Source organism: Hemitrygon akajei, chromosome 8, assembly GCF_048418815.1.
Source record: "Hemitrygon akajei chromosome 8, sHemAka1.3, whole genome shotgun sequence".
In the NCBI taxonomy this organism is placed as follows: Eukaryota; Metazoa; Chordata; class Chondrichthyes; order Myliobatiformes; family Dasyatidae; genus Hemitrygon; species Hemitrygon akajei.
The window spans coordinates 62674711-62700428 of record NC_133131.1 but is presented as its reverse complement, the minus strand read 5'-3'; the positions used below and the strand labels follow the sequence as shown (position 1 = coordinate 62700428).

The window sequence follows — 25718 nt, the reverse complement described above, 5'->3', positions numbered from 1 at the left end:
TGCCTCTCTTCATTCCCCTCCCTCATTTTTGCATCTGTCCCTGACACACACACTCTCTCTGCTGTCTCCCTCTTGCAATCTGTCTGCTCCCTGTCCCCTCCTGCACTCCCCGTCCTTCTTCCTCTCCTCCTCCACTTGCCTCCCTCCCTCTCCTCTGCCACTCTCTCTCCCTGTCCCTCTCCTCTCCCCATTCCCTACCATCTCTCCTCACTCACCTCCTTCCAGCCCTCTACCTTTCCCTCCCTTCCTCTAACCCCTCCCCATCCTCAAACCCCCACCCCTCCACCACTCTCCCCCTCCCTTCACATATCTCTCACTTCCCTCCTCCCCGTCACCTCTCCCACTCCTCTACGCATTGCACTATCCCCATTCCCTCCCTACCCCTCTCTCTCCTCTCAACCTCCCTTTCTGTCCCTACACCCCACACCCGTATCCCTCCTACCCCTCCCCTTCTTTCCCCTCTGTCCTTCCCTTCTCTCACCCCTCCCCTCCCCTCCCTCTCTCTCTCTCCCCTTCCTCTGTCCCATTCCCTCCCCTCCTACTCTTCCTCTTCCTCCCTCCTCCATTCCCACTCCCTCTGCCTCTTCCCTCCCTCTGCCTCTCCCCTGACGTCACCCTGCCAGCCCGGCAGCCTATCGGATCGCCGCTCCCCGCTGTCCGCACCGAGCCTGCGCCAATGAGCGGGCCGCTCCTGCCGCCCTCCCGCCCTCTCCCTCCCTCCCGCTGTCCTTCTCGCTCGCATCGTTGCCCCCGGGGAAGAGGGGAACGTGCGGCTTCGGGGAGGTGGCTGTCTCCGGTGCCCAGCGACCGTCTGCCCACAGGAACGAGCCAGTAACCGGTAGGAGAAAACATCTCCCCTCCTTCCCATCTCCATTCTGGTCTGCTTATCTTTGTGGCTGCCGCCCATTTCTCCCTCCCTCCATCACATTGTTCCTCTATCTCCCTCCCCGTCTCCGCCCTGCCTCTGCCCCTGCCCCTCTCCATCCTATTTGCCCCCTCCATGCCCGGGCCGTGCGACAGGGAGCCGGCCTCTCCCTCAATGAAATGCCTTTCCGCTCCGCTGCGGGGATGAGCTGGCCGGCCGCTCGGCTACTAGACGTTGTGGGATGGGCCGAGACGGGAAATGTTCGGAAGGTCAGGGATTGACAAATCACGGCCTCTGTCTGCGCACACGGACAGACGGGGTGGGGAACAGCAGCATCGTGGCGCTGATTTTGTGCCCCGCTATTCGAGAAGCCCCGTTGCAGAATGTGTGTCAGTGTGTCTGTGTGACCGTGTGCGAGGCACAGGCACCCAGTGTTAGAACAAGGATGCGTGCGTTATTAGGTCAGTTACTGTGTGGGAGGGAGAGTGTGAGGGAGAATGAGTGAGCGAGGGAGAGTGTGTTTGAGGGGAAATGAGTGAGCGTGTGAGAGGGGTAGTGAGGGAGAGAGTGTGTCTGAGGGATGGTGAGTGAGTGAGAACGTAAGTGAGGGAGAGAGAGTGTGTGGGAGGGATAGTGTATGGGTGAGACCGTGTGAGGGAGAGGGGGCACGGGAGAGAGTGCGGGAGAGGGGGTGAGAGAGTGCGGGAGAGGGGGTGAGTGAGTGCGGGAGAGGGTCGAGGGAGAGGGGGTGAGAGAGTGCGGGAGAGGGTCGAGGGAGAGGGGGTGAGTGAGTGCGGGAGAGGGTCGAGGGAGAGGGGTGAGAGAGTGCGGGAGAGGGTCGAGGGAGAGGGGGTGAGAGAGTGCGGGAGAGGGGGTGAGAGAGTGCGGAGAGGGTCGAGGGAGAGGGGGTGAGAGTGCAGGAGAGGGGTTGAGAGTGCGGGAGAGGGTCGAGGGAGAGGGGGTGAGTGAGTGCGGGAGAGGGTCGAGGGAGAGGGGGTGAGTGAGTGCGGGAGAGGGTCGAGGGAGAGAGGTGAGAGAGTGCGGGAGAGGGTCGAAGGAGAGGGGGTGAGAGAGTGCGGGAGAGGGGGTGAGAGAGTGCGGGAGAGGGTCGAGGGAGAGGGGGTGAGAGAGTGCGGGAGAGGGGTTGAGTGAGTGCGGGAGAGCATCGAGGGAGAGGGGGTGAGAGAGTGCGGGAGAGGGTCGAGGAGAGGGGGTGAGAGAGTGCGGGAGAGGGTCGAGGAAGAGGGGGTGAGAGAGTGCGGGAGAGGGGGTGAGAGAGTGCGGGAGAGGGTCGAGGGAGAGGGGGTGAGAGAGTGCGGGAGAGGGTCGAGGGAGAGGGGTGAGTGAGTGCGGAAGAAGGGTCGAGGGAGAGGAGTGAGTGAGTGCGGGAGAGGGTCGAGGGAGAGGGGGCGTGAGAGGGAGGAAAGGGAGGGGGAGAGTGAGAAGGAGAGGGGGTGAGGGAGAGGGTCGAGGGAGAGGGGGTGAGAGAGTGCGGGAGAGGGTCGAGGGAGAGGGGGGTGAGAGAGTGCGGGAGAGGGTCGAGGGAGAGGGGGTGAGAGAGTGCGGGAGAGGGTCGAGGGAGAGGGGGTGAGAGAGTTTGGGAGAGGGTCGAGGGAGAGGGGTGAGTGAGTGCAGGAGAGGGTCGAGGGAGAGGGGTGAGTGAGTGCGGGAGAGGGTCGAGGGAGAGGGGGAGAGTGAGTGTGGGAGAGGGTTGAGGGAGAGCGGGGAGAGTGAGGAGTGCGGGAGAGGGGGAGAGTAAGTGAGGGAGAGGGGGCGTGAGAGGGAGGAAAGCGAGGGGGAGAGTGAGAAGGAGTGCGAAAGAGTGTAGAGGGGGTGAGTGATTGCGGGACGGGGTGGGAGAGGGGGTGAGAGAGTGCGGGAGAGGGGGTGAGAGAGTGGGAGAGGGTCGAGGGAGGTGGTGAGAGAGTGCGGGAGAGTGTCGAGGGAGAGGGGGTGAGTGAGTGCGGGAGAGGGTCGAGGGAGAGGGGGTGAGAGAGTGCGGGAGAGGGTCGGGTGAGAGAGTGCGGGAGAGGGGGTGAGAGAGCAGGAGAGGGTCGAGGGAGAGGGGGTGAGAGAGTGCGGGAGAGGGTCGAGGGAGAGGGGGTGAGTGAGTGCGGGAGAGGGTCGGGTGAGAGAGTGCGGGAGGGGGGTGAGAGAGTGCGGGAGAGGGGGTGAGAGAGCGGGAGAGGGTCGAGGGCGGTGGTGAGAGAGTGCGGGAAAGGGTCGAGGGAGAGGGGGGTGAGAGAGTGTGGGAGAGGGTCGAGGAAGAGGGGGTGAGAGAGTGAGGGAGAGGGGGGTGAGTGATCGAGGGAGAGGGGGTGAGTGAGTGCGGGAGAGGGTCGAGGGAGAGGGGGTGAGAGAGTGCAGGAGAGGGTCGAGGAAGAGGGTGAGAGAGTGCGGGAGAGGGTCGAGGGAGAGGGGGTGAGAGTGCGGGAGAGGGGGTGAGAGTGCGGGAGAGGGGGTGAGAGAGTGCGGGGGGGGTGAGAGAGTGCGGGAGAGGGGGTGAGAGAGCGGGAGAGGGTCGAGGGCGGTGGTGAGAGAGTGCGGGAGAGGGTCGAGGGAGAGGGGGTGAGTGAGTGCGGGAGAGGGTCGAGGGAGAGGGGTGAGTGAGTGAGGGAGAGGGGGCGTGAGAGGGAGGAAAGGGAGGGGGAGAGTGAGAAGGAGTGCGAAAGAGTGTCGAGGGGGTGAGTGATTGCGGGACGGGGTGGGAGAGGGTCGAGGGAGAGGGGGTGAGAGAGTGCGGGAGAGGGGGTGAGAGAGCGGGAGAGGGTCAAGGGAGGTGGTGAGAGAGTGCGGGAGAGGGTCGAGGAAGAGGGGGTGAGAGAGTGCGGGAGAGGGGGTGAGTGAGTGCGGGAGAGGGGGTGAGTGAGTGCGGGAGAGGGTCGAGGAAGAGGGGGTGAGAGAGTGCGGGAGAAGGTCAAGGGAGAGGGGGTGAGAGTGCGGGAGAGCGTCGAGGGAGAGGGGGTGAGAGAGTGCGGGAGAGGGTCGAGGGCGGTGGTGAGAGAGTGCGGGAGAGGGTCGAGGGCGGTGGTGAGAGAGTGCGGGAGAGGGTCGAGGGAGAGTGGGTGAGAGAGTGCGGGAGAGGGTCGAGGAAGAGGGGGTGAGAGTGCGGGAGAGGGGTGAGGGAGAGGGGGTGAGTGAGTGCGGGAGAGGGTCGAGGGAGAGGGGGTGAGAGAGTGCGGGAGAGGGTCGAGGAAGAGGGGGTGAGAGAGTGCGGGAGAGGGGGTGAGAGAGTGCGGGAGAGGGAGGAAAGGGAGGGGGAGAGTGTGGAGGGAGAGGGGAGGGGGACAGGGTCGAGGGAGAGGGGAGGGGGAGAAGGAGAAGACGTGCGGGGGAGGGGTGAGTGAGTGCGGGAGAGTGTTGAAGTAGAGGGGTTGTGAGAGGGAGGAAAGGGAGGGGAGAGGGAGGAGGAGTACGGGAGAGTGTCGAGGGAGAGGGGGCGTGGGAGAGGGAATGCAGGAGAGGGGGCGGGGACAAGAGACAGTGCGAAGGAGAGCGGGTGCAGGAGGGGGGCATTAGAGGGGGCATGGGAGGGGGAAGAGGGGTCGTGGGAGAGGGAGTGTGGGGGAGGGTCGAGGGAGAGGTAGCGAAGGAGAGTGGGTGCAGGAGAGGGGGTGGGGACGACGGAGAGGAAGTGTGGGTGTGAGGGTGTGCCAGAGAGCCACGTGTGAGCCACATCCCTACCCTCCCTCCCTCACCCCTTCCTTCCCCCAGCCCTGCCCCTCCCCCACACTGACCCCCCTCCCCGTCCCTCTGCCACTCTGCTCCCCATCCATGCCTCCCATCCATTCCCCCGCCCCCCCATCCTACCATTTCCCTCCCCCATCCCATTCTTCCGCCTTTTCCCTCGCTGATTTGATTGTTTAGAACCACTGGCTGCTCTCTGTTGGGTCCGTGCCAGGATGTCGTCCGGACGGCCGGGTAATGAGACAGGACGGAAAGTTCTGGAACCACAAAGCCATTAAGCATTGTAACAAAACATGCAGATGGACTGTGTGGGGGTGGGGGGACGATGATACGGGACTCAGGGCTTGCTGGGGTGAACAGGAGGCAGGAACAAGTGAGTGAGATGGTGGGTGTGAGAGGGAGAGTGGCCGGAGGTGGGGGTGATGGAGAGGGCTGGGGTGGTGAGCAGCCAGTGATTGGGCTGGTGTGATCTGCCTGCCAGTGACTCACAGACTGTACTTGCCTGAATGACCTCATTGTCTGTGGTCCCAGCAGGAACTCTTCATCTCCCCATCAACCACGGGACCTGGGAACGCCTCTTCCTTCCCACTGCCTACCCCACCCCCACCCTGCATCAGGGCATCTTCCAAACAATGGCTGCAGGATCATCTAATTTGCAGCCAGCTTCCCAGCGATCCACTGCGTGACAGAACTGGATCCTGTCGGAAACGGCGAGGCAGAATTGCGAAGTTTGGTGCATTCCAATGCAATCTAATATGGAGTGTTTTAGGGTGGAGGGAAGTATGGACGGGGGTTTGTAGATTAAAGACATCCCCAGGAATGTGATACAGTCTGGGATCTAATCGAGTGCTCTATGGTCTATATCCATTTGATTTTATTGCGAAGTACAGAACAGGTTTCCCAGCCCTTTGAGCCCACACTGCCCAGCTACTCACCAAGCCTAATCACAGGACAATTTACAATGACCAGTTAACCTGCTAACCATCCCGTCTTTGGGCGCAGGACAAAACCAGGGCTACCGGAAGAAATGCAGACACAGGAACAACATAGAGACTTGGTTACAGAGGACACCAGAGTTGAACTGTGAACTCTGACCATTGAACTCTGAACACTGATGCCCTGAGCACTAATAGAGTCACGCCCGATATTCAGAATGGCAAATCCCTGGAAGTGAGTTGCAGGGGGGGTGGGGATCTCACTGAGGGATCGGGGCATTTATATAATCAATAACACGTGTAGGGTCTGGGTTACAGCCTGGGATCTAGTTGAGGGAGCCTGTGGGTTAGTGGGAAGTTGTAACAGCTGGGCTATGGAGTTCAGAGTTCAATTCTGACAATGTCTGTAAGAAGTTAGTACATCCTTCCTGTGTGCAAGTGGGTTTCCTCCCATATCCCAAAGACATACTGGCTGGTAAATTGTGCTGTGTTTTGGGCTAGTGTTAAATAGGTGGGCTGCTGGGCGATGTGGCTCGTTGGGCAGGGCCTGTTCCACACTGTTTCTCTAAATAAAATCAATGCGTAAAAAATCAAAGATCGCTGGGAATGAATTACAGGGTGGGACCTAATTGAGGCGGTTGGGTGTCTGGCACTGAGTTACGGACTTGGGCTGCTCACTGCTGTCTGCCTGTTAAACTGGTCTGTTTGTCAGAGGCTCCATTGAAGTGAGCTTGAATGGATATGGTGTTGTTCTGTGGCACAGGAATCACGTGCTGAGGTTCCGTGATGCTCCCGGAATGATAACTAGCTCTGGGAGATGGCTGCACCTTTCACCATCTGGTTAACCCTTCCCAGCAGGAATGCCGATTGTGTGTGGGGGGGGGGGGGTGCAGTCATTGTCCTTGGCAAAGCACGGATTACTTTCGGAGTTATTCTCAGCCTGGGCCTCGCACTCTCCCCCTCTCACCTCTCTCTGGGACGGACATCCCTGCTCTCTCAGACAGAGCTCACCACCTCCCTTTGGGACACTACTTACCAAATATTGAAAGGCTGAGATGGAGTAAATGTGGAGAAGATGGGGGAGTCTAGGACCGGAGGGCACAGAGGAATGAGGAGGGGTTTCTTTAGTCAGAGGCTGTGAATCTGTGGAATTCATTGCCACAAGTGGCTGTGGAGGCCAAGACGTTTAAAGTGGAAGTGGAGCATCAGAGGTTACAGGTAGAAGGCAGTGGGCTTGAGGGGGATAATAAATGAGCTGTGATGGATTGGTGGAGCAGACTCAATGGGCTGAATGGCCTAATTCTATGTTTTATAACCAGTGTTTTCTGGTGCTGTGTGGGACAGCCCCCTGCCTGCTCCCTATTTGTTCAATTCTTGCCCCTGACTGGACTGGGCCTGGCTTGGATCAGCCCTTCCCTGAAATTCGGCCTCGGGATGCAGTGGGCCGGATCAGCTGTCTCCAAACGGTTACCCTGGCAACCTCTTCCCAAGCACCACAAGAAAACCTGGTTGTCAGGGCAACAGCAGGTTGGATGTGGAATTGTTGACAACATCGGTGTTGGGGGGGCGGTGATGGGATCATCTCGCTGGGTGGAGGGAGCTGTGGACTGGAGGGAGTTGACCAATTCAAGAGGGGAAGGTGGTGAGGAGGAAGAGGGAGGAATGAAACAGTGGAGGAGGAGGTAGGAGGGATGGGAAATGGTTCCAGAAGAAGGGAAGATGAGAGTCTGACAAAGGAGATTTATTTTTTTCGGGCGACAGCATGGAAAAGGCACTTTGAGCTGCACCGTTTAGTAACCCCCTGATTTAACCCTAACCTAATCATGGAACAATTAGCAACCTGCCCAGTATGCCTTTGGACTGTGGGAAGAAACTGGAATGACCCCATTCGGTCATGATGGCAATAGAATTGAATTCTGATCTCTAACTACAGTAACGTTGAGCAAACCACTACATATCGTGTGCCAGAAAATAGAGTTGGGAGAGGAGAGGTGGGCGAATTCACCTTCGACCTGCTCTACCTGCCTCCCATTTTTCTCTCTCTCTGTCTGTCAGATTCTTCCCAGTCCTCCCCATGTCTTACTCCCTCTGCAACTCCAACAACTACCACACCTCCCCTAACTCTTCTTCTTCGCCACCCCCCTCCCCGTCTCTCCCCACCCTACGTACAACCCTTCTTTCTGAAATCTTCCTCTGGCACCAACCTCATCAGCCCTTCCTCTCCCCTATGCCATGTGCAGAAGTTCGCTGATGACACGGCCATAGTGGGGTGTGTCAGGAATGGACAGGAGGAGGAGTATAGGAAACTGATACAGGACTTTGTGATATGGTGCAACTCAAACTACCTGTGTCTCAATATCACCAAGACCAAGGAGATGGTGGTGGACTTTAGGAGATCTAGGCCTCATATGGAGCCAGTGATCATTAATGGAGAATGTGTGGAGCAGGTTAAGACCTACAAGTATCTGGGAGTACAGTTAGACGAGAAGCTAGACTGGACTGCCAACACAGATGCCTTGTGCAGGAAGGCACAGAGTCGACTGTACTTCCTTAGAAGGTTGGCGTCATTCAATGTCTGTAGTGAGATGCTGAAGATGTTCTATAGGTCAGTTGTGGAGAGCGCCCTCTTCTTTGTGGTGGCGTGTTGGGGAGGAAGCATTAAGAAGAGGGACGCCTCACGTCTTAATAAGCTGGTAAGGAAGGCGGGCTCTGTCGTGGGCAAAGTACTGGAGGGTTTAACATCGGTAGCTGAGCGAAGGGCGCTGAGTAGGCTACGGTCAATTATGGATAACTCTGAACATCCTCTACATAGCACCATCCAGAGACAGAGAAGCAGTTTCAGCGACAGGTTACTATCGATGCAATGCTCCTCAGACAGGATGAAGAGGTCAATACTCCCCAATGCCATTAGGCTTTACAATTCTACCGCCAGGACTTAAGAACTTTTTAAAAGCTATTATTAATGCTTTTTGAGATAGTGATTTAGATGCATATCATATTTTTTACTGAGTTAAGTATTGTATGTAATTAGTTTTGCTACAACAAGTGTATGGGACATTGGAAAAAAGTTGAATTTCCCCATGGGGATGAATAAAGTATCTATCTTATCTATCTATCTATCTATCCTCCAATTCTTCTCCACTTTTTCTGCATGTCTTTAACTTCACCACCCCCTATCCCCTTGTCCCCTATTCCATTTACCCTGTTAAAGCTGCCCCACTTTGTCACTCCTTTTCTCTCATCCAGACTCCAGTCTATCCTCTTGCCGTTTCTCTGACCATTTCTCTCTCTCCCCCATACAGACCATGACGGACACCGTCCCAGGACAGTTTGCTGCCTTGCTGGAGGACCTGTCGTCCAATATCACTTCAGAAGACCTGGCCCAGCTGAAGTTGGCCTGCAAGGAGGACATCCCGAGCGATAAGAACGAGGAGCTGACCTGCTGTAAGGAATGGTTCAGCTTCCTCGAGAAACACGACAAACTCTCCAAAGGTAGAAGCACACCCTCTTCCCCAGCCCTCAGTAAAACCTTTACATCACCCCCACCAGGTACATGCAGAAAGCCCTGGCAGGAATATGCACTCAGACTCGGCCTGAATTCCTGAGCTTGTGTGTCTTACAAGGGGAGGGTGACTGAGCTGGGGCTTTTCTCATTGGAGAGACTTGATAGGTCTGGACAGGATGATTGAAGACATAAACCAGAGAATTTTTCCCAGGTTTGTGATGTGGAGCATGAGGTTTACTAGTTAGGGGAACAGAAAGGAGGTTCTGTGAGTGAGAATGAGATTCTCCGATGGTACATTGCCTCCTGGGTGCCAGGGTCAGGATATCTCAGATCGAGTCCTCAGCATTCTTAAGTGGGAGGGTGAACAGCCAGAGTCCATGACATGGGTAGGACAAGTGACGAGGTTCTGCATAGGGAGCTCAGGGCAGGGCCTCCAGGGTTTGATCTCAGGTTTGCTACCTGTGCCACACGGTAGTGAGACCAGACTGAGAAGACTATGCAGTTTAACACATGGCTAAGGAATTGGTGTAGGAGGGAGAGCAAAAGGTTTTTGGATCATTGGGCTCTCTTCCAGGGAAGGTGGACCTGTACAAAAGGGGTGGTTTGCATCTGAAATGGAGGGGGACTAGTATCGTCGTGAAAACGCTGCACAGTGGGTTTTAAACTAGAGTTGCAGGGGGATGGGAACCACAATGCCAGAACAGTTAGTGGAGAGGTTATGGAGACCTCAGACAAAGTCAGGAATCGAAAGGTTAAGCATGGTGCGACTAGTGTTCTGAGCTTGTGTATATTTCAATGCAAGAAGTATGAAAGGCAGATGATAAAATTTATTTAAATCTCCCACAATAGAAGGGAGTAAAAATCTTTGCGTTGTGACTTCATCGTAATGTTCTGACATGTGAATTTAAAAGTCTATTGGCTTGTAGAAAGAAGCTGTCCCGTAGCCTGTTGGTCCTGGCTTTAATGCTGCGGTACCGTTTGCCGGACAGAAGCAGCTGAAACAGTTTGTGTTGGGGTGACTGGTGTCCCTGATGATCTTCCAGGCCTTCCTTACACACCTGCTGCAGTGAATGGCCTCAGTGGAGGGAAGTTCACGACCACAGATGCGCTGGGCTGTCTGTACCACTCTCTGCAGTGCCCAGCGATCGAGGTTGGTGCAGTTCCTGTACCAGGTAGTGAGACAGCCAGTCAGGATGCTCTCAGTGGTGCCCCTGTAAAATGTCTTGAGGATTTGGGGGCTCATGCCGAACTTCTTCAGTCGCCTGAGGTGACGGAGACACTGTTGTGCTTTTTTTGCCACACAGCTGATGTATACAGTCCAGGTGAGATCATCGGTGATGTGTATACTGAGGAACTTGAAACTGCTCACACTCTCAGCTGCTACATTGATGTTGATTGGGCTGAGCCTGTCTCCATTCCCCCTGTAATCCACAATCAGCTCTTTTGTTTTTTGGACATTAAGGGGAAATTGTTATCTTGGCACCAATGTGTCAAGGTGTCAACCTTTCCTCTAGTTTGTCTTATCATCACTAGAAAAAAGGCCAGTCACTGTTGTGTCATCTGCAGATTTGCTCAGCAGATTGCTGTGTGTGGCAGCACAGTACTGGGTGTTAAGGGAGTAGAGAAGGGGACTTGGAACACAACCCTGTGCTGAGGGGCAGAGGTGAGGGAACCCATCCTTACGATCTGTTGGCGATCTGTTGTCTAGAATCCAGCTGCACAAGGCTGGGTGCAAGCTGAGGTCTCTGAGCTTCTGGTCAAGTCTGAAGGGAATTATGGTATTCAGTGCTGAACTGTAGACCAGGAACAGCATTCTAACATATGCATCCCTCTACCCCAGGTGAGTGAGGACGGTGTGCAGTGCTGTGGCTATGGCATTGTTGGTAGACCGGTTCCATCGGTAGGTGAACTGCAGGGGGTCCAGCCCTGCTTCCTTGTGGCTGTTGACATGTTGGAATGCTCTATTTACCTTGACCTCGGAGATAACCGAGGTGCAGGTCTCGTCGGTGGCTCTCCTCAAGGGTTCAGTCCTGTCAACCTCGAATCGGGGGCAAAAAAAACATTCAGCTTGTCCAGGAGCAAGGCAGCAGTATTGGCTGTACTGCTGTGATTTTTCTTGAAGTCCACGATGGTGTGTAGTCCTTGCCATACGCTGTATGTGTCATTGTTGCAGAGTTGTGACTGGGTTTGTTCCCCATGTTGCTGTTTTGCCACCTTGATGGCTCTACGTAAAGTATTGTGGCATCTCTTGAGCTCCTGTTGGTCTTCGGAGGTGAAGGCTTTATCCCTTGCGCTGAGAGCCACACACACTGAACTATTTATCTGTTTTGGGTAGACCTGGACCGATTTTTGTGGAACAATGTCTTCAATACACTTCTTCCAAATGAAGCTTGGAACCACCTCTGTACTTGGAGATGTTTTCAGCTTGAAATACCTCCCAGGTGACACTATCGAAGTTGTCTCATAACATTACTGCTGAAGATGATGTAGCTGGTTTACAAACAGAGGCAATGTGTAGTGAGGAGAGGCTGTTGATTGGGCAAAATTGCAATCCACTGGATGAGTTGCAACATAAAAGGTGGACAAAAACCGAAGATGTTGTATCTGAATGTGTGCAGTATACGGAATAAGGTAGATGAACTTGTGGTACATTTGCAGATTGGCAGGTATGATGTTGTTGGAATCATGGCTCAAAGAAGATTATAGCCAGGAACTGATTACTAAGGATACACACTGTATTGAAAGGACAGGCAGGAAGGCAGTGTTGCTCTGTTGGTTTAAAGAATGAAATCAAATAATTAGAAAGAGGTGACATAGGGTCAGAAGGTATTGAATCATTGTGGATAGAGTTAAGGAACTACAAGGGTAAAAAGACCCTGATAAGAAGAGGACAGCGAGACTTTGAGAAGAAGTGCGGCGGTGGCCATTTTCAAATTGCTTCTCAGATCGGAGTTCTGAGAGGCGGGACTGCGCAGGCGCGTGAAGGAGGTCTGGAAGGGAGGGAAGATATAAAAAGAACGCAGCCTTAGGCAGCGGGCAGCTTCGTTTGCGGGCAGCGGAGTGAGCCGGGAGCAGAGTGTAGGGCTTGGGCTCAGAGGGCTTAGGCGGAAGAGAGCACAGTAGGCTTATCTTTTAGTTCTCCTTGTTATTTTCAGTTATTCGGGAAGTATGAGTGTGAGGGCAGCTTGTTGTTCTCGGTGTCGGATGTGGAAGATCCTGGAGTCTCCGAGCCACCCGGACGTCCACATCTGCGCCAGGTGTGTCGAAATGCAGCTCTTGAGGGACCGAGTTAGGGAACTGGAGCTGCAGTTCGATGACCTTCGCCTGGTCAGGGAGAGTGAGGAGGTGATAGAGAGGAGTTACAGGCAGGTGGTCACTCCGGGGCCACGGGAGGCAGATAGGTGGGTCACGGTCAGGAAGGGGAAGGGGCAGGTACTAGAGAGTACCCCAGTGGCTGTACCCCTTGACAATAAGTACTCATGTTTGAGTACTGTTGGGGGGGACAGCCTACCTGGAGGAAGTGACAGTGGCCGGGCCTCCGGCACAGAGGATGGCCCTGTAGCTCAGAAGGGTAGGGATAGAAGAAAGACCATAGTTATAGGGGACTCGATAGTCAGGGGTTCAGACAGGCGGTTCTGTGGAGGTGATCAGGAGTCCCGGATGGTAGTTTGCCTCCCTGGTGCCAGGGTCCGGGACGCTTCTGATCGCGTCCAAGATATCCTGAAGTGGGAGGGTGAGGAGCCAGAGGTCGTGGTACATGTAGGTACCAATGACATAGGTAGGAAAGGGGAAGAGGTCCTGAAACGAGAGTATAGGGAGTTAGGAAGGCAGTTAAGAAGAAGGACCGCAAAGTTAGTAATCTCGGGATTACTGCCTGTGCCACGCGACAGTGAGAGTAGGAATGGAATTAGGTGGAGGATGAATGCGTGGTTGAGGGATTGGAGCAGGGGGCAGGGATTCAAGTTTCTGGATCATTGGGACCTCTTCTGGGGCAGGCGTGACCTGTTCAAGAAGGACGGGTTACACTTGAATCCTGAGGGGACCAATATCCTAGCGGGGAGGTTTGCTAGGGCTACAGGGCAGACTTTAAACTAGTAAGATGGGGGGGGGGGGCGGAAATCAATTTGAGGAAACTATGGGAGAGGAGGTTAGTTCACCAGTAGAGCAAGTAAGTAGACAGTGTGTGAGGGAGGAAAGGCAGGTGATGGAGAAGGGATGCGCTCAGCCCGAAGTTGTAGGGGAGAAGAAAGAAAAGGATAATAAATTTGAATGCATTGCTAGGGATGAAAAGAGAAGAGGAGGTGGAGAGTATCTTAAATGTATCTATTTTAATGCTAGGAGCATTGTAAGAAAGGTGGATGAGCTTAAAGTGTGGATTGATACCTGGAATTATGATGTTGTAGCTATTAGTGAAACATGGTTACAGGAAGGGTGTGATTGGCAACTAAATATTCCTGGATTTAGTTGCTTCAGGTGTGATAGAGTAGGAGGGGCCAGAGGAGGAGGTGTTGCATTGCTTGTCCGAGAAAATCTTATGGCGGTGTTTTGGAAGGATAGATTACAGAGCTCCTCTAGGGAGGTTATTTGGGTGGAATTGAGGAATGGGAAAGGTGTAGTAACACTGATAGGAGTGTATTATAGGCCACCTAATGGGGAGCGTGAGTTGGAAGAGCAAATGTGTAAGGAGATAGCAGATATTTGTAGTAAACACAAGGTGGTGATTGTGGGAGATTTTAATTTTCCACACATAGATTGGGAAGCTCATTCTGTAAAAGGGCTGGATGGTTTAGAATTTGTGAAATGTGTGCAGGATAGTTTTTTGCAACAATACATAGAAGTACCGACTAGAGATGGGGCAGTGTTGGATCTCCTGTTAGGGAATGCGATAGGTCAGCTGACAGATGTATGTGTTGGGGAGCACTTCGGGTCCAGTGATCACAATAGCATTAGCTTCAATATAATTATGGAGAAGGACAGGACTGGACCTAGAGTTGAGATTTTTGATTGGAGAAAGGCTAACTTTGAGGAGATGCGCAGGGATTTAGAGAGAGTGGACTGGGTCAAGTTGTTTTATGGGAAGGATGTAATAGAGAAATGCAGGTCATTTAAGGGTGAAATTATGAGGGTACAGAATTTTTATGTTCCTGTTTGGTTGAAAGGAAAGGTTAAAGGTTTGAAAGCGCCATGGTTTTCAAGGGATATTAGAAACTTGGTTTGAAAAAAGAGGAATGTCTACAATAAATATAGGCAGCATGGAGTAAAGGAATTGCTTGAGGAATATAAAGAATGTAAAAGGAAACTTAAGAAAGAGATTAGAAAAGCTAAAAGAAGTTACGAGTTTGGTTTGGCAAATAAGGTGGAAGTAAATCCGAAAGGCTTCTACAGTTATATTAAAAGCAAGAGGATAGTGAGGGATAAAATTGGTCCCTTAGAGAATCAGGGTGATCAGCTATGTGTGGAGCCGAGGGAGATGGGAGAGATTTTGAATGATTTCTTCTCTTCGGTATTCACTAAGGAGAAGGATATTGAATGGTGTAAGGTGTGGGAAACAAGTAAGGAAGTTATGGAACCTATGACAATTAAAGAGGAGGAAGTACTGGCGCTTTTAAGAAATTTAAAAGTGGATAAATCTCTGGGTCCTGACCGGATATTCCCCAGGACCTTGAGGGAAGTTTGTGTAGAGATAGCAGGAGCTCTGACGGAGATCTTTCAGATGTCATTAGAAACGGGGATTGTGCCGGAGGATTGGCGTATTGCTCATGTGGTTCCATTGTTTAAAAAGGGTTCTAGAAGTAAGCCTGGCAATTATAGACCTGTCAGTTTGACATCAGTGGTGGGTAAATTAATGGGAAGTATTCTTAGAGATAGTATTTATAATTATCTGGATAGACAGGATCTGATTAGGAGTAGCCAGCATGGATTTGTGCGTGGAAGGTCATGTTTGACAAACCTTATTGAATTTTTTGAAGTAGTTACGAGGAATGTTGACGAGGGTAAGGCAGTGGATGTAGTCTATATGGACTTCAGCAAGGCCTTTGACAAAGTTCCACATGGAAGGTTAGTTAAGAAGGTTCAGTCGTTAGGTATTAATGCTGGAGTAATAAAATGGATTCAACAGTGGCTAGATGGGAGATGCCAGAGAGTAGTGGTGGATAATTGTTTATCGGGATGGAGGCCGGTGACTAGCGGGGTGCCTCAGGGATCTGTTTTGGGCCCAATGTTGTTTGTAATATACATAAATGATCTGGATGATAGGGTGGTAAATTGGATTAGTAAGTATGCCGATGATACTAAGGTAGGAGGTGTTGTGGATAATGAGGTGGGTTTTCAAAGCTTGCAGGGAGATTTATGCTGGTTAGAAGAATGGGCTGAACGTTGGCAGATGGAGTTTAATGCTGAGAAATGTGAGGTTCTACATTTTGGCAGGAATAATCCAAATAGAACATACAGGGTAAATGGTAGGGCATTGAGGAATGCAGTGGAACAGAGAGATCTAGGAATAATAGTGCATAGTTCCCTGAAGGTGGAGTCTCATGTAGATAGGGTGGTGAAGAAGGCTTTTGGAACGCTGGCCTTTATAAATCAGAGCATTGAGTACAGAAGTTGGGATGTAATGTTAAAATTGTACACGGCATTGGTAAGGCCAAATTTGGAATATTGTGTACAGTTCTGGTCACCGAATTATAGGAAAGATATCAATAAATTAGAGACAGTGCAGAGACGATTTACTAGGATGTTACCTGGGTTTCAGCACTTAAGTTACAGAGAAAGGTTGAACAAGTTAGGTCTCTATTCATTGGAGCGTAGAAGGTTGAGGGGGGATTTGATCGAGGTATTTAAAATGTTGAGAGGGATAGATAGAGTTGACGTGAATAGGCTGTTTCCATTGAGAGTAGGGGAGATTCAAACGAGAGGACATGATTTGAGAGTTAGGGGGCAAAATTTTAAGGGAAACACGAGGGGGTATTTCTTTACTCAGAGTCATAGCTGTGTGGAATGAGCTTCCTGTAGAAGTAGTAGAGGCCAGTTCAGTTGTGTCATTTAAGGTAAAATTGGATAGGTATATGGACAGGAAAGGAGTGGAGGGTTATGGGCTGAGTGCGGGTAGGTGGGACTAGGTGAGATTAAGAGTTCGGCACGGACTAGGAGGGCCGGAATGGCCTGTTTCCGTGCTGTGATTGTTATATGGTTATATGGTTATAAGAGTTGCTTACAGACCCCCAAACAGTAGTAAGGATGTGGTCTACAAATTACAATGGAAGAAAGAAAATGCATGCCAACAGGGCAATGTTACAATAGTCATGGGGAAACTTCAATATGCAGGTAGATTGGGAAATCGGGTTGGTGCTGGATTACAGGAGGGGGAATTTCTGCAGTGCCTATGAGATGGGTTTTTAGAGCAGCTCATGGTGAGCCCACCAGGGGATCAGCTATCCTGGATTGGATATTAAAGAGGGTACCAAAAGTATCTTCAGATACATAAAGTGTAAATGAGAAGCCAGAATGGATATTGGACCGTTGAAAACAATGCTGGGGAGGTGGCGATGGGGGACAACGAAGTGGTGGACAAACTGAGTAAGTATTTTGCATCAGTCTTCACTGGAAGATACTAGCAGAATGATGTCGGGTCAGAAGTATGTGAAGTTACCATTATTAGGGAGAAGGTTTTTGGGAAACTTGAAGGTCTGAAGGTAGTTAAGTCACCTGGACCAGGTGGTGTACACCCCAGGATTCTGAAAGAGGTGGCTGAAGAGATCATGGAGACATCAGTAATAATCTTTAAGGAATCACTAGATTCTGGAATGGTTCCGGAAGACTGGAAAATTGCAAATATCACTCCATTCTTCAAGAAGGGAGAGAGGCAGAAGAAAGGAAATTATAGGCCAGTTAGTCTGACCTCAGTGGTCAGGAAAATGTTGGAGTTGCTTGTTAAAGATGTGGTTTGGGGGTACTTGGAGGTTCATGATAAAATAGGCTGTAGTCAGCATGGTTTCCTGAAGGGAAAATGTTAAAAGAGAAGGGGAATTAAAAATAAGTTACCACAAACAATCTAACAGGAGGGAGTCATCACTTCCCCAACTATTGTTCGACTCGTTGTAGACCAAATGCCGAGGGTAAGAATAACCTCTCATAGCACCCTTTGGAGAGGCTACAAAAGGACTTCGTTTAGGAGAATGGGCAAAGAAATGGCAAATGGAATACAGTCTTGGGAAGTGTATGGTCATGCACTTTAGTAGAAGAAATGAAAGGGTTGACTATTTACTAAATGGAAAGAAATACAGAATACTGATGTGCAAAGGGACTTGGGAGTCCTTGTGCAGGATTCCCTGAAGGTTAATTTGTGGGTTGAGTCTGTGGTGAGGAAGGCAAATGTAATGTTAGCATTCATTTCAAGAGACCTAGAATGTAAAAGCAAGGATGTAATGTTGAAACTGTACAAAGCAATGTTGAGGCCTCACTTGGAGTATTGTGAGCAGTTTTGGTCCCCTTATCTTAGAAAGGATGTGCTGACACTGGAGAGGTTTCAAAGGAGGTTCATGAAAATGAATCCAGAATTGAATGGCTTGTCATATGAAGAGTGCTTGATGGTTCTGAGCCTGAATTCACTGGGATTCAGAAGAACGAGGGGTGACCTCATTAACACCTATGGAATGGTGGAAGACCTTGATAGTATGTACGTGGAGAGGATGTCTCCCATGGTGGGAGAGTCTAAGACCAGAGGACACAGCCTCAGAATAAAGGGGCATCCTTTTAGAATGGTGATGAGAAATATTTTTAGTCATAAGGTGGTGAATCTGTGAAATTCTTTGCCACAGGCAGCTGTGGAGGCCAAGTCTTTATGTATATTCGAAGCAGAGATTGATAGATTCACGATGGTCAGGGTATGAAGGGATACAGGGAGAAGGAAGGAGATTGGGGCTGAGAGGAAAATTGGATCAGCCATGATGAAGTGGCAGAGCAGACACGATGGGAGAAATGGCCTAGTTCTGCTCCTGTATATTATGGTCTTGTATAGATTGTTTCAGTATAGGAACACCCTTGCCCTGAAATGTTGTAATGAACTATTTAAGCTGCTGACACCTAATGCCTTTCATCTGTTTATGGCCCACATCCCTCCAATCTCTGCATACTGTGCCTACCGTGCCTATAAAAGTATCCCCCCCCCCCCCCATTTCATGTTTTAATTGTTTTACAACATTGAATCACGGTGGATTTAATTTGGTTCTTTCAACACTGATCAACAGAAAAAGACTCTTTTGTGTCAAAGTGAAAGCAAATGTCCAGAAATTGTTCTGAATTTTGTTACAGTTATACAACACAAAATTATTGATTGCATAATTACTCACCCACTTCAATTCAGTATTTAGTTAGATGCACCTTCAACAGCAATTACAGCCTTGAGTCTGTGTGGACAGGTCTCTATCAGCTTTGCACATCTGGACACTGCAATTTTTCCCCAATCTTCTTTACTAAACTGCTCAAGCTCTGTCAGATTGCATGAGGATCGTGAGTGAGCAGCCCTTTCCAAGTCCAGCCACAAATTCTCAATTGGATTGAAGTCTGGACTCTGACTTGGCCACACCAAAACATTAACTTTGTAGCTTTGACTTTAAGCTTGAGGTCATTGTCTTGCTAGAAAATTAATCCTCTCCCAAGTTGCTGTCCTCTTTCAGACTGCATCAGGTTTTCCTCCAGATTTCCCTGCATTTTGCTGTATTCATTTTACCCTCTACCTTCACAAGCCTTCCAGGGCCAGTTACAATGCAGCATCCCCACAGCATGATGCAGCCACCACTGTGCTTCACGGTATGGATGGTGTGTTTTTGATGTGTTTGGCTTATGCTCAATTTCGGTTACATCAGACTATAGAACTTTCTTCCAGCTGACTTCAGAGTCTCCCGCATGCTTTCTAGCAAACTCTAGCCAAGATTTCATGTGAATTATTTCCAACAGTGACTTTCTCTTTGCCACTCTCCCACAAAGCTGCAACTGGTGAAACACCCGGGCAACAGTTGGTGTATGCCCAGTCTCTCCCATCTCAGCCACTGAAGCTTGTAACTCCTCCAGAGCTGTCGTAGGTCTCTTGGTGGCCTCCCTCACTAGTCCTCTTCTTGCACAGTCACTCAGTTTTTCAGGACAGCCTGTTCTGGGAAGATTTATGGCTGTACCATATTCTTTCCATTTCTTGATGATTGACTTAACTGTACTCCAAGGGATATTCAGTGACCTGGAAATTTTCTTGTATCCATCTCCTGACTTGTACTTTTCAATAACCTTTTCATGGAGTTGCTTGGAGTGTTCCTTTGTCTTCCTGGTGTAGTTATTGCCAGGATACTGACTCACCAGCAGTTGGTCCTTCCAGATACAGGAGTATTTTTACTACAATCAACTGAAACACCTTGACTGCACATGGTGATTTCCATTGAACTAATTATGTGATTTCTAAAACCAACTGGCTGCACCAGTGATGATTTGCTGTGTCATATTAAAGGGGGTGAATTCTTATGCAATTAATTATTTTGTATTTTATATTTGTAATTAATTCAGATAATTTTTTAGAGATCTGTTTTCACTTTTGACACAAGTATTTTCCTGTTGATCAGTGTCAAATGAAGCCAAATTAAATCCACTGATTCTTTGTTGTAAAACAATAAAAGATGAAAACTTCGGGGGGGGGGGGGGAATAATTTTAAAAGCCTCTATTGTATCTGTTACCATCACCACCCTGGCAGTACATTCCGGACACCCACCACTCTGTAAGAAAAACGTACTCCTCACATATCTTCTGACTGTTCTGCCTCTCAGCTTTAATGCATGCTCTCTAGTCTTGGACGTTTCAACCTTTGGAAAAAGATACCCGCTGTCTAGTCTGTCCTATGCCTTTCATTATTTAGTAAACAAAGGAAGGACCCTCCCATCAATCCCACAATCTCTCTGACCGTATCATTAGGGTAAGATTACTCAACTCCGTGCCACCACCTAAGTGACGTTTACGAAGGATGATTGATAATTTCGTGGCCTAATGTAGAAGGAGATGGGTTATTAACTTCAAACTTTCTCCATAATCACTCAGAGTTGAACTGCATGTGCATGTAACGAGAGCTGTATAACTCATCTCCTTCTACCTTAGGCCACAAACTTATCAATCACCCCTGCTGTCGAACTGTTGTGCTACATGTGTTGTGTTGTCTGAGAATTATATGTACTGTGTAGTGTGTAAGTTATATGTACTGTGTTGTTCACCTTGTTCCGGAGGAACGTTGTTTTATTTGGTGATGTCCATGTGTTACGATGTGTGTGAGTTGTATGTACTGTGTTGTGCACCTTGTCCGGAGGAACGTTGTTTTATTTGGTGATGTCCATGTGTTACGATGTGTGTGAGTTGTATGTACTGTGTTGTGCACCTTGTTCCGGAGGAACGTTGTTTTATTTGGTGATGTCCATGTGTTACGATGTGTGTGAGTTGTATGTACTGTGTTGTGCACCTTGTCCGGAGGAACGTTGTTTTATTTGGTGATGTCCATGTGTTACGATGTGTGTGAGTTGTATGTACTGTGTTGTGCACCTTGTCCGGAGGAACGTTGTTTTATTTGGTGATGTCCATGTGTTACGATGTGTGTGAGTTGTATGTACTGTGTTGTGCACCTTGTCCGGAGGAACGTTGTTTTATTTGGTGATGTCCATGTGTTACGATGTGTGTGAGTTGTATGTACTGTGTTGTGCACCTTGTCCGGAGGAACGTTGTTTTATTTGGTGATGTCCATGTGTTACGATGTGTGTGAGTTGTATGTACTGTGTTGTGCACCTTGTCCGGAGGAACGTTGTTTTATTTGGTGATGTCCATGTGTTACGATGTGTGTGAGTTGTATGTACTGTGTTGTGCACCTTGTCCGGAGGAACGTTGTTTTATTTGGTGATGTCCATGTGTTACGATGTGTGTGAGTTGTATGTACTGTGTTGTGCACCTTGTCCGGAGGAACGTTGTTTTATTTGGTGATGTCCATGTGTTACGATGTGTGTGAGTTGTATGTACTGTGTTGTGCACCTTGTCCGGAGGAACGTTGTTTTATTTGGTGATGTCCATGTGTTACGATGTGTGTGAGTTGTATGTACTGTGTTGTGCACCTTGTCCGGAGGAACGTTGTTTTATTTGGTGATGTCCATGTGTTACGATGTGTGTGAGTTGTATGTACTGTGTTGTGCACCTTGTCCGGAGGAACGTTGTTTTATTTGGTGATGTCCATGTGTTACGATGTGTGTGAGTTGTATGTACTGTGTTGTGCACCTTGTCCGGAGGAACGTTGTTTTATTTGGTGATGTCCATGTGTTACGATGTGTGTGAGTTGTATGTACTGTGTTGTGCACCTTGTCCGGAGGAACGTTGTTTTATTTGGTGATGTCCATGTGTTACGATGTGTGTGAGTTGTATGTACTGTGTTGTGCACCTTGTCCGGAGGAACGTTGTTTTATTTGGTGATATACATGTGTTACGATGTGTGTGAGTTGTATGTACTGTGTTGTGCACCTTGTCCGGAGGAACGTTGTTTTATTTGGTGATGTCCATGTGTTACGATGTGTGTGAGTTGTATGTACTGTGTTGTGCACCTTGTCCGGAGGAACGTTGTTTTATTTGGTGATATACATGTGTACAGTTGTATGACAATGAATTTGATACCAGATCTCACCTCAGCCTCTGCCATGCCAGAGAAACAACCCAACTTATAGTTTGTATGCTGTAATCCAGGCAGCTCCTTCTGCACCCTCTGATAGTCTCCACATCCTTCCTGTAATGGGGTGACCAGAAATGAACACTGTAACCCAGATGGGGCCTAACCAGTGTTTTATAAAAAGCTGCAGCGTAACTTCCCGACTTTTGATCCCAGTGGCCTGACTAATAGAGGCAAGCTTGCCTTGTGCCTTTAGCACCGTATCAACATGTGCAGCCACAGTCAGGCAGCTGAGGACGTGAACTACAAAGTCCCTCTGTTTGATTGTGTTCAGTGTTTCTGAATGATTAGTATTTCCTCTTTTATAGCCAGCTCCAGCATTTTCCTGACAGAGACACTCAGCCCGCTGGCCTGTGGCTGGCTGCCTGCCTTCAGCATTTCACACTTTTTCTCAAACTTCCAGTAATGGCTCTCTTCTTCCCCTCCCCCCCCCACCTCACCATTTCCCATCCCCTTTTCCCTCTCTGAACTGATCTCCTTGCCCTCCCATCGCCTCCCTCCAGGTTTCACCTATCACCTGGTGTTTCTCTCTACCCTCCCTCAACCTTTTAAATCTCCTCCTCAGCTTTTTTTCTCCAGCCCTGATGAAGGGTTTCAGCCTGAAACGTCGACTGTACTCTTTCCCATCGATGCTGCCTGGCCTGCTGAATTCCTCCAGCATTTTGTGTGTTGCTTGCATTTCCAGCATCTGCAGATTTTCTCTTGTTTGTGAATAAGCAAGTCTGTTTTTCAATTTTCTGGTACCTTCCTGGATTCAAGATTGTTTAAATGTCATTTCCAGCACGCGAGTGTAATGGAGAATGAAATAGTTGTTACTCTGGATCTGGGTGTGGAGGGGTGGGGGTGCTGATCAGCCTGACTACATGGGGGAAGTCACTGTTTCTGACGCTGGTGGTCCTGGTGTGGGTGCTACGTAGCCTCCTCACTGAAGGGAGTGGGACAGACAGTCCATGGTCAGGGTGGGTGGGATCCTTCATGATGTTACTGGCCCTTTCCCTGCACCTTTCTGTATATGTGCCTTTGATGGCGGATAGGCTGGTGCTGGTGATGTGAGATGCTGAAGATGAGGTAGTTGGTTTACAAACAGGCAGCATGGACTCCCCATTGTAGAGACTTCCTGTCCGCCATGGTACAGTTTCCACTCGTGCAGTGATGCAGTTTGTCAGGATGCTGTCTACTGCGCATCTGTAGAATGACGTGAGTATGAATGTGTAAACTCACTTCATTCTCACTTCAATCTCGGTAGATTAACAACACTCTTCATCTTCCACAGAAAGTTGAGGTGTTGGTGAGTCTCCAATTGTGTATGATGTGTTCTGTTAATTCCAGATGCTTAGCTGGTTTGGGCTGCGTGGCAAGTGTTAGAAAGAGTAATTAGTGTGAGATATGAACCTAGATCGTGAAAGTCGAATATTTGAAATGAAGTATGATTTGGGATTGGCCTGTGGGTTCGTGTTTTTTTTTTAAGGAGTCTGTGCTGCCAGGTTATTGTGAGGAAGCTGGTTCTACTGAGCAGTTTTCGTATTCGTCATGTTTAAAGGTCAAGGGCATTTTAAAATACTTTCTGGACCTGTTGATAAATTATTTGCATCTTTTAATTGTGCAGGAAGAGAGCTGCTGCAAGCTCTTCAGATGCCTTTTAAGTCTAAATTATTGCCTCGCTTTCGTACCTCTGGACTTGACTCAAACATTTGAGTCATTCAACTGAGCTGATTTATTTTATTTAGCGATACAGTGTGGAATGGACCTCCCAGCCCAACGAGCCGCCGATTTAACGGAACATAACCACGGGACAATTTACAATGACCAATTTCCCTTCTAACCAACGTGTCTTTGGACTGTGGGAGGAAACCGGAGGAGCTGGAGATAATCTACGTGTTTCACAGGGAGGACATACGGACCCTTTACAGATTACTCAGAATTCAACTCTGAACTCCGACTCCCGAGCTGTAACACTGTTGTGCTAACTGCTACGCTACCATCTTCCCTGACTGGGAATCGAACCCAGGCTGCAGCAGTGAAAGTGTCGAATCCTATCCACTAGACTACCAGTGTTACGAGGTGAAATGTGAAGGAGGCTGATTAAATTTTATAAAGGCAAATGTGTCAACATTGTGGTACAACCAGGAGTGAAGGGGATTTAGCCAGGATCATTTGCCAGGAAATGGATTATGATCCGTTTGCAATGATGTACAAAGTTGAACGTGACCTGGACATGAGTTGGTCTGCTGTGTCTATGTCTGCTGTGACGAGGAGGTCTCCATGCTTGCACAATAAGAGCATAAAATATAGGAGCAGAATTAGGCTATCAAGTCTGCTCCACCATTTCATCATGGCTGATCCATCAGGTCCGAGTGATTTACCTACCTTCAGAGCTTCCAGCTTTGCAAGCACCATCTCCCTCGTAATAGGAGCTGCGTTCACTTCAGCCCCCGACACTCTTCACCTTCCAGAAGATTGCTAGTGTCTTCCACAGTGAAGACTGTCGCAAGATACTCATTCAGTTCGTTTGCCATTTCCTTGTCCCCTGCCACTATCTCTCCAGCATCATTTTCCAGCAGTCCGATATCTACTGTAATTTCTCTTTTACTTTTTGTACATCCGAAATTTTTAGTTACAATTTTAATACTATTTAATATTTTATTATTATTACACATTCCATTCACCCCCACATTTTTCTTAGTTGCCTTCTGTTGGTTTTTAAAAATGTCCAAAACCAAAAACTTTGCACTGATTTTTTGCTCTGATATGCCCCCTCTCGTGCTGCCTTTGGATCCCTTGTCAGCCACAGTTGCATCACCCTGTCTTTGGAGTAATTATTCATTGGAATGTATCTATCCTGCACTTTTCTGTTTGCTTCCATGATCTGTAGCCATTGCTGCTCTGCCGTCATCCCTTTGGCTAGCTCCTTGCTCTTGTCTCTGAAACTTGCTTTACTCCACTGCAGTACTGATACATCTGACTTTAGATTCTCGCTCCTAAATTACAGGGTGAATTTTATCATATCATGAGCACCATTATCTAAAGGTGCCTCATCCTTTATCTTGAGCTCCTCAATCAAATCTGGTCAGTTACACAATACCCAATCTAGAAATGCTGACTCCCTTGTGGACTCAACCACAACCTGCTACAAAGAACCATCTTGGAGACATTCCACATATCCTCTCTCTTGGGATCCACAATTGATTTTCCCAATCTACCTGCATATTCAAACCCCCCGTGACTCACAGAACTTTGCCTTTTTGACATGTTTTTTCTATCTGCCATTGCAATTTGTAGACCACATCCTGGCTACTGTTTGGAGATCTGCAACTCTGCCTACAAGGTTTCTGTGTCTTCTGATCCTGTGTCACCACTTTGTAAAGATTTGATTTTTTTTTAACCAATGGGAGAGGTTAAACTAAATTGGCAGAGTGATAGTGCTGAAGATGAGGTAGTTGGTTTACAAACAGGCAGTTTGTAGTGAGACTGCTAGAAAGGAGAGGCTGTTGATGGGGCAAAATTGCAGTCAAAGGATGAGTTGCAATGTAAAAGGCAGACAAAATCGAAAAGGGCAAACACAGGACTGAAGGTGTTGAATTTGAATGCATGCAGTATACAGAATATATACTGTATATATGAACTTGTAGCATAGCTACAGATTGGCATTTATGATGTGCAGGCATCACTGAATCATGGCTGAAAGGTTATAGCTGGGAACTTAATACACATTGTATTGAAGGGATAGGTAGGAAGGCAGAGGGAGTGATATGGCTTTTGGTTAAAAAAATGAAATTAAATAATTGAAAAGAGATGACAGGGTTGGAAGTTGTTGAATCATTGTGGATAGAGCTAAGGGACTGCAAAGGTAAAAGGACCCTGGTGGGAGTTGTTTACAGACTCCCAAACAATAGTAAGGATGGGGTCTACAAATTACAATGGGAGATAGAAAACGCATGTCCAAAGGGCAGTGTTACAATGGTCATGGGTGACTTTAATATCGGGAAAAGATAGATTGA

General features: G+C 49.1%; 1 protein-coding gene across 2 annotated transcripts in view; it reads left to right on the top strand.

Moving 5' to 3' along the window:
• The first annotated feature begins 679 nt into the window (after positions 1-679).
• pea15 (proliferation and apoptosis adaptor protein 15) overlaps positions 680-25718 on the top strand; it is a 49592-nt gene continuing 24553 nt past the window's right edge. The window contains exons 1-2 of one of the 2 annotated variants that reach the window (XM_073053933.1): positions 680-838; positions 8790-8979. In XM_073053933.1, coding sequence (XP_072910034.1) covers positions 8793-8979 — 187 coding nt within the window. In that variant the 5' untranslated portion in view covers positions 680-838; positions 8790-8792. Of the gene's footprint in view, positions 839-1053; positions 1135-8789; positions 8980-25718 lie in introns of those variants that run through there. The other variant, XM_073053932.1, reaches the window with a different exon arrangement.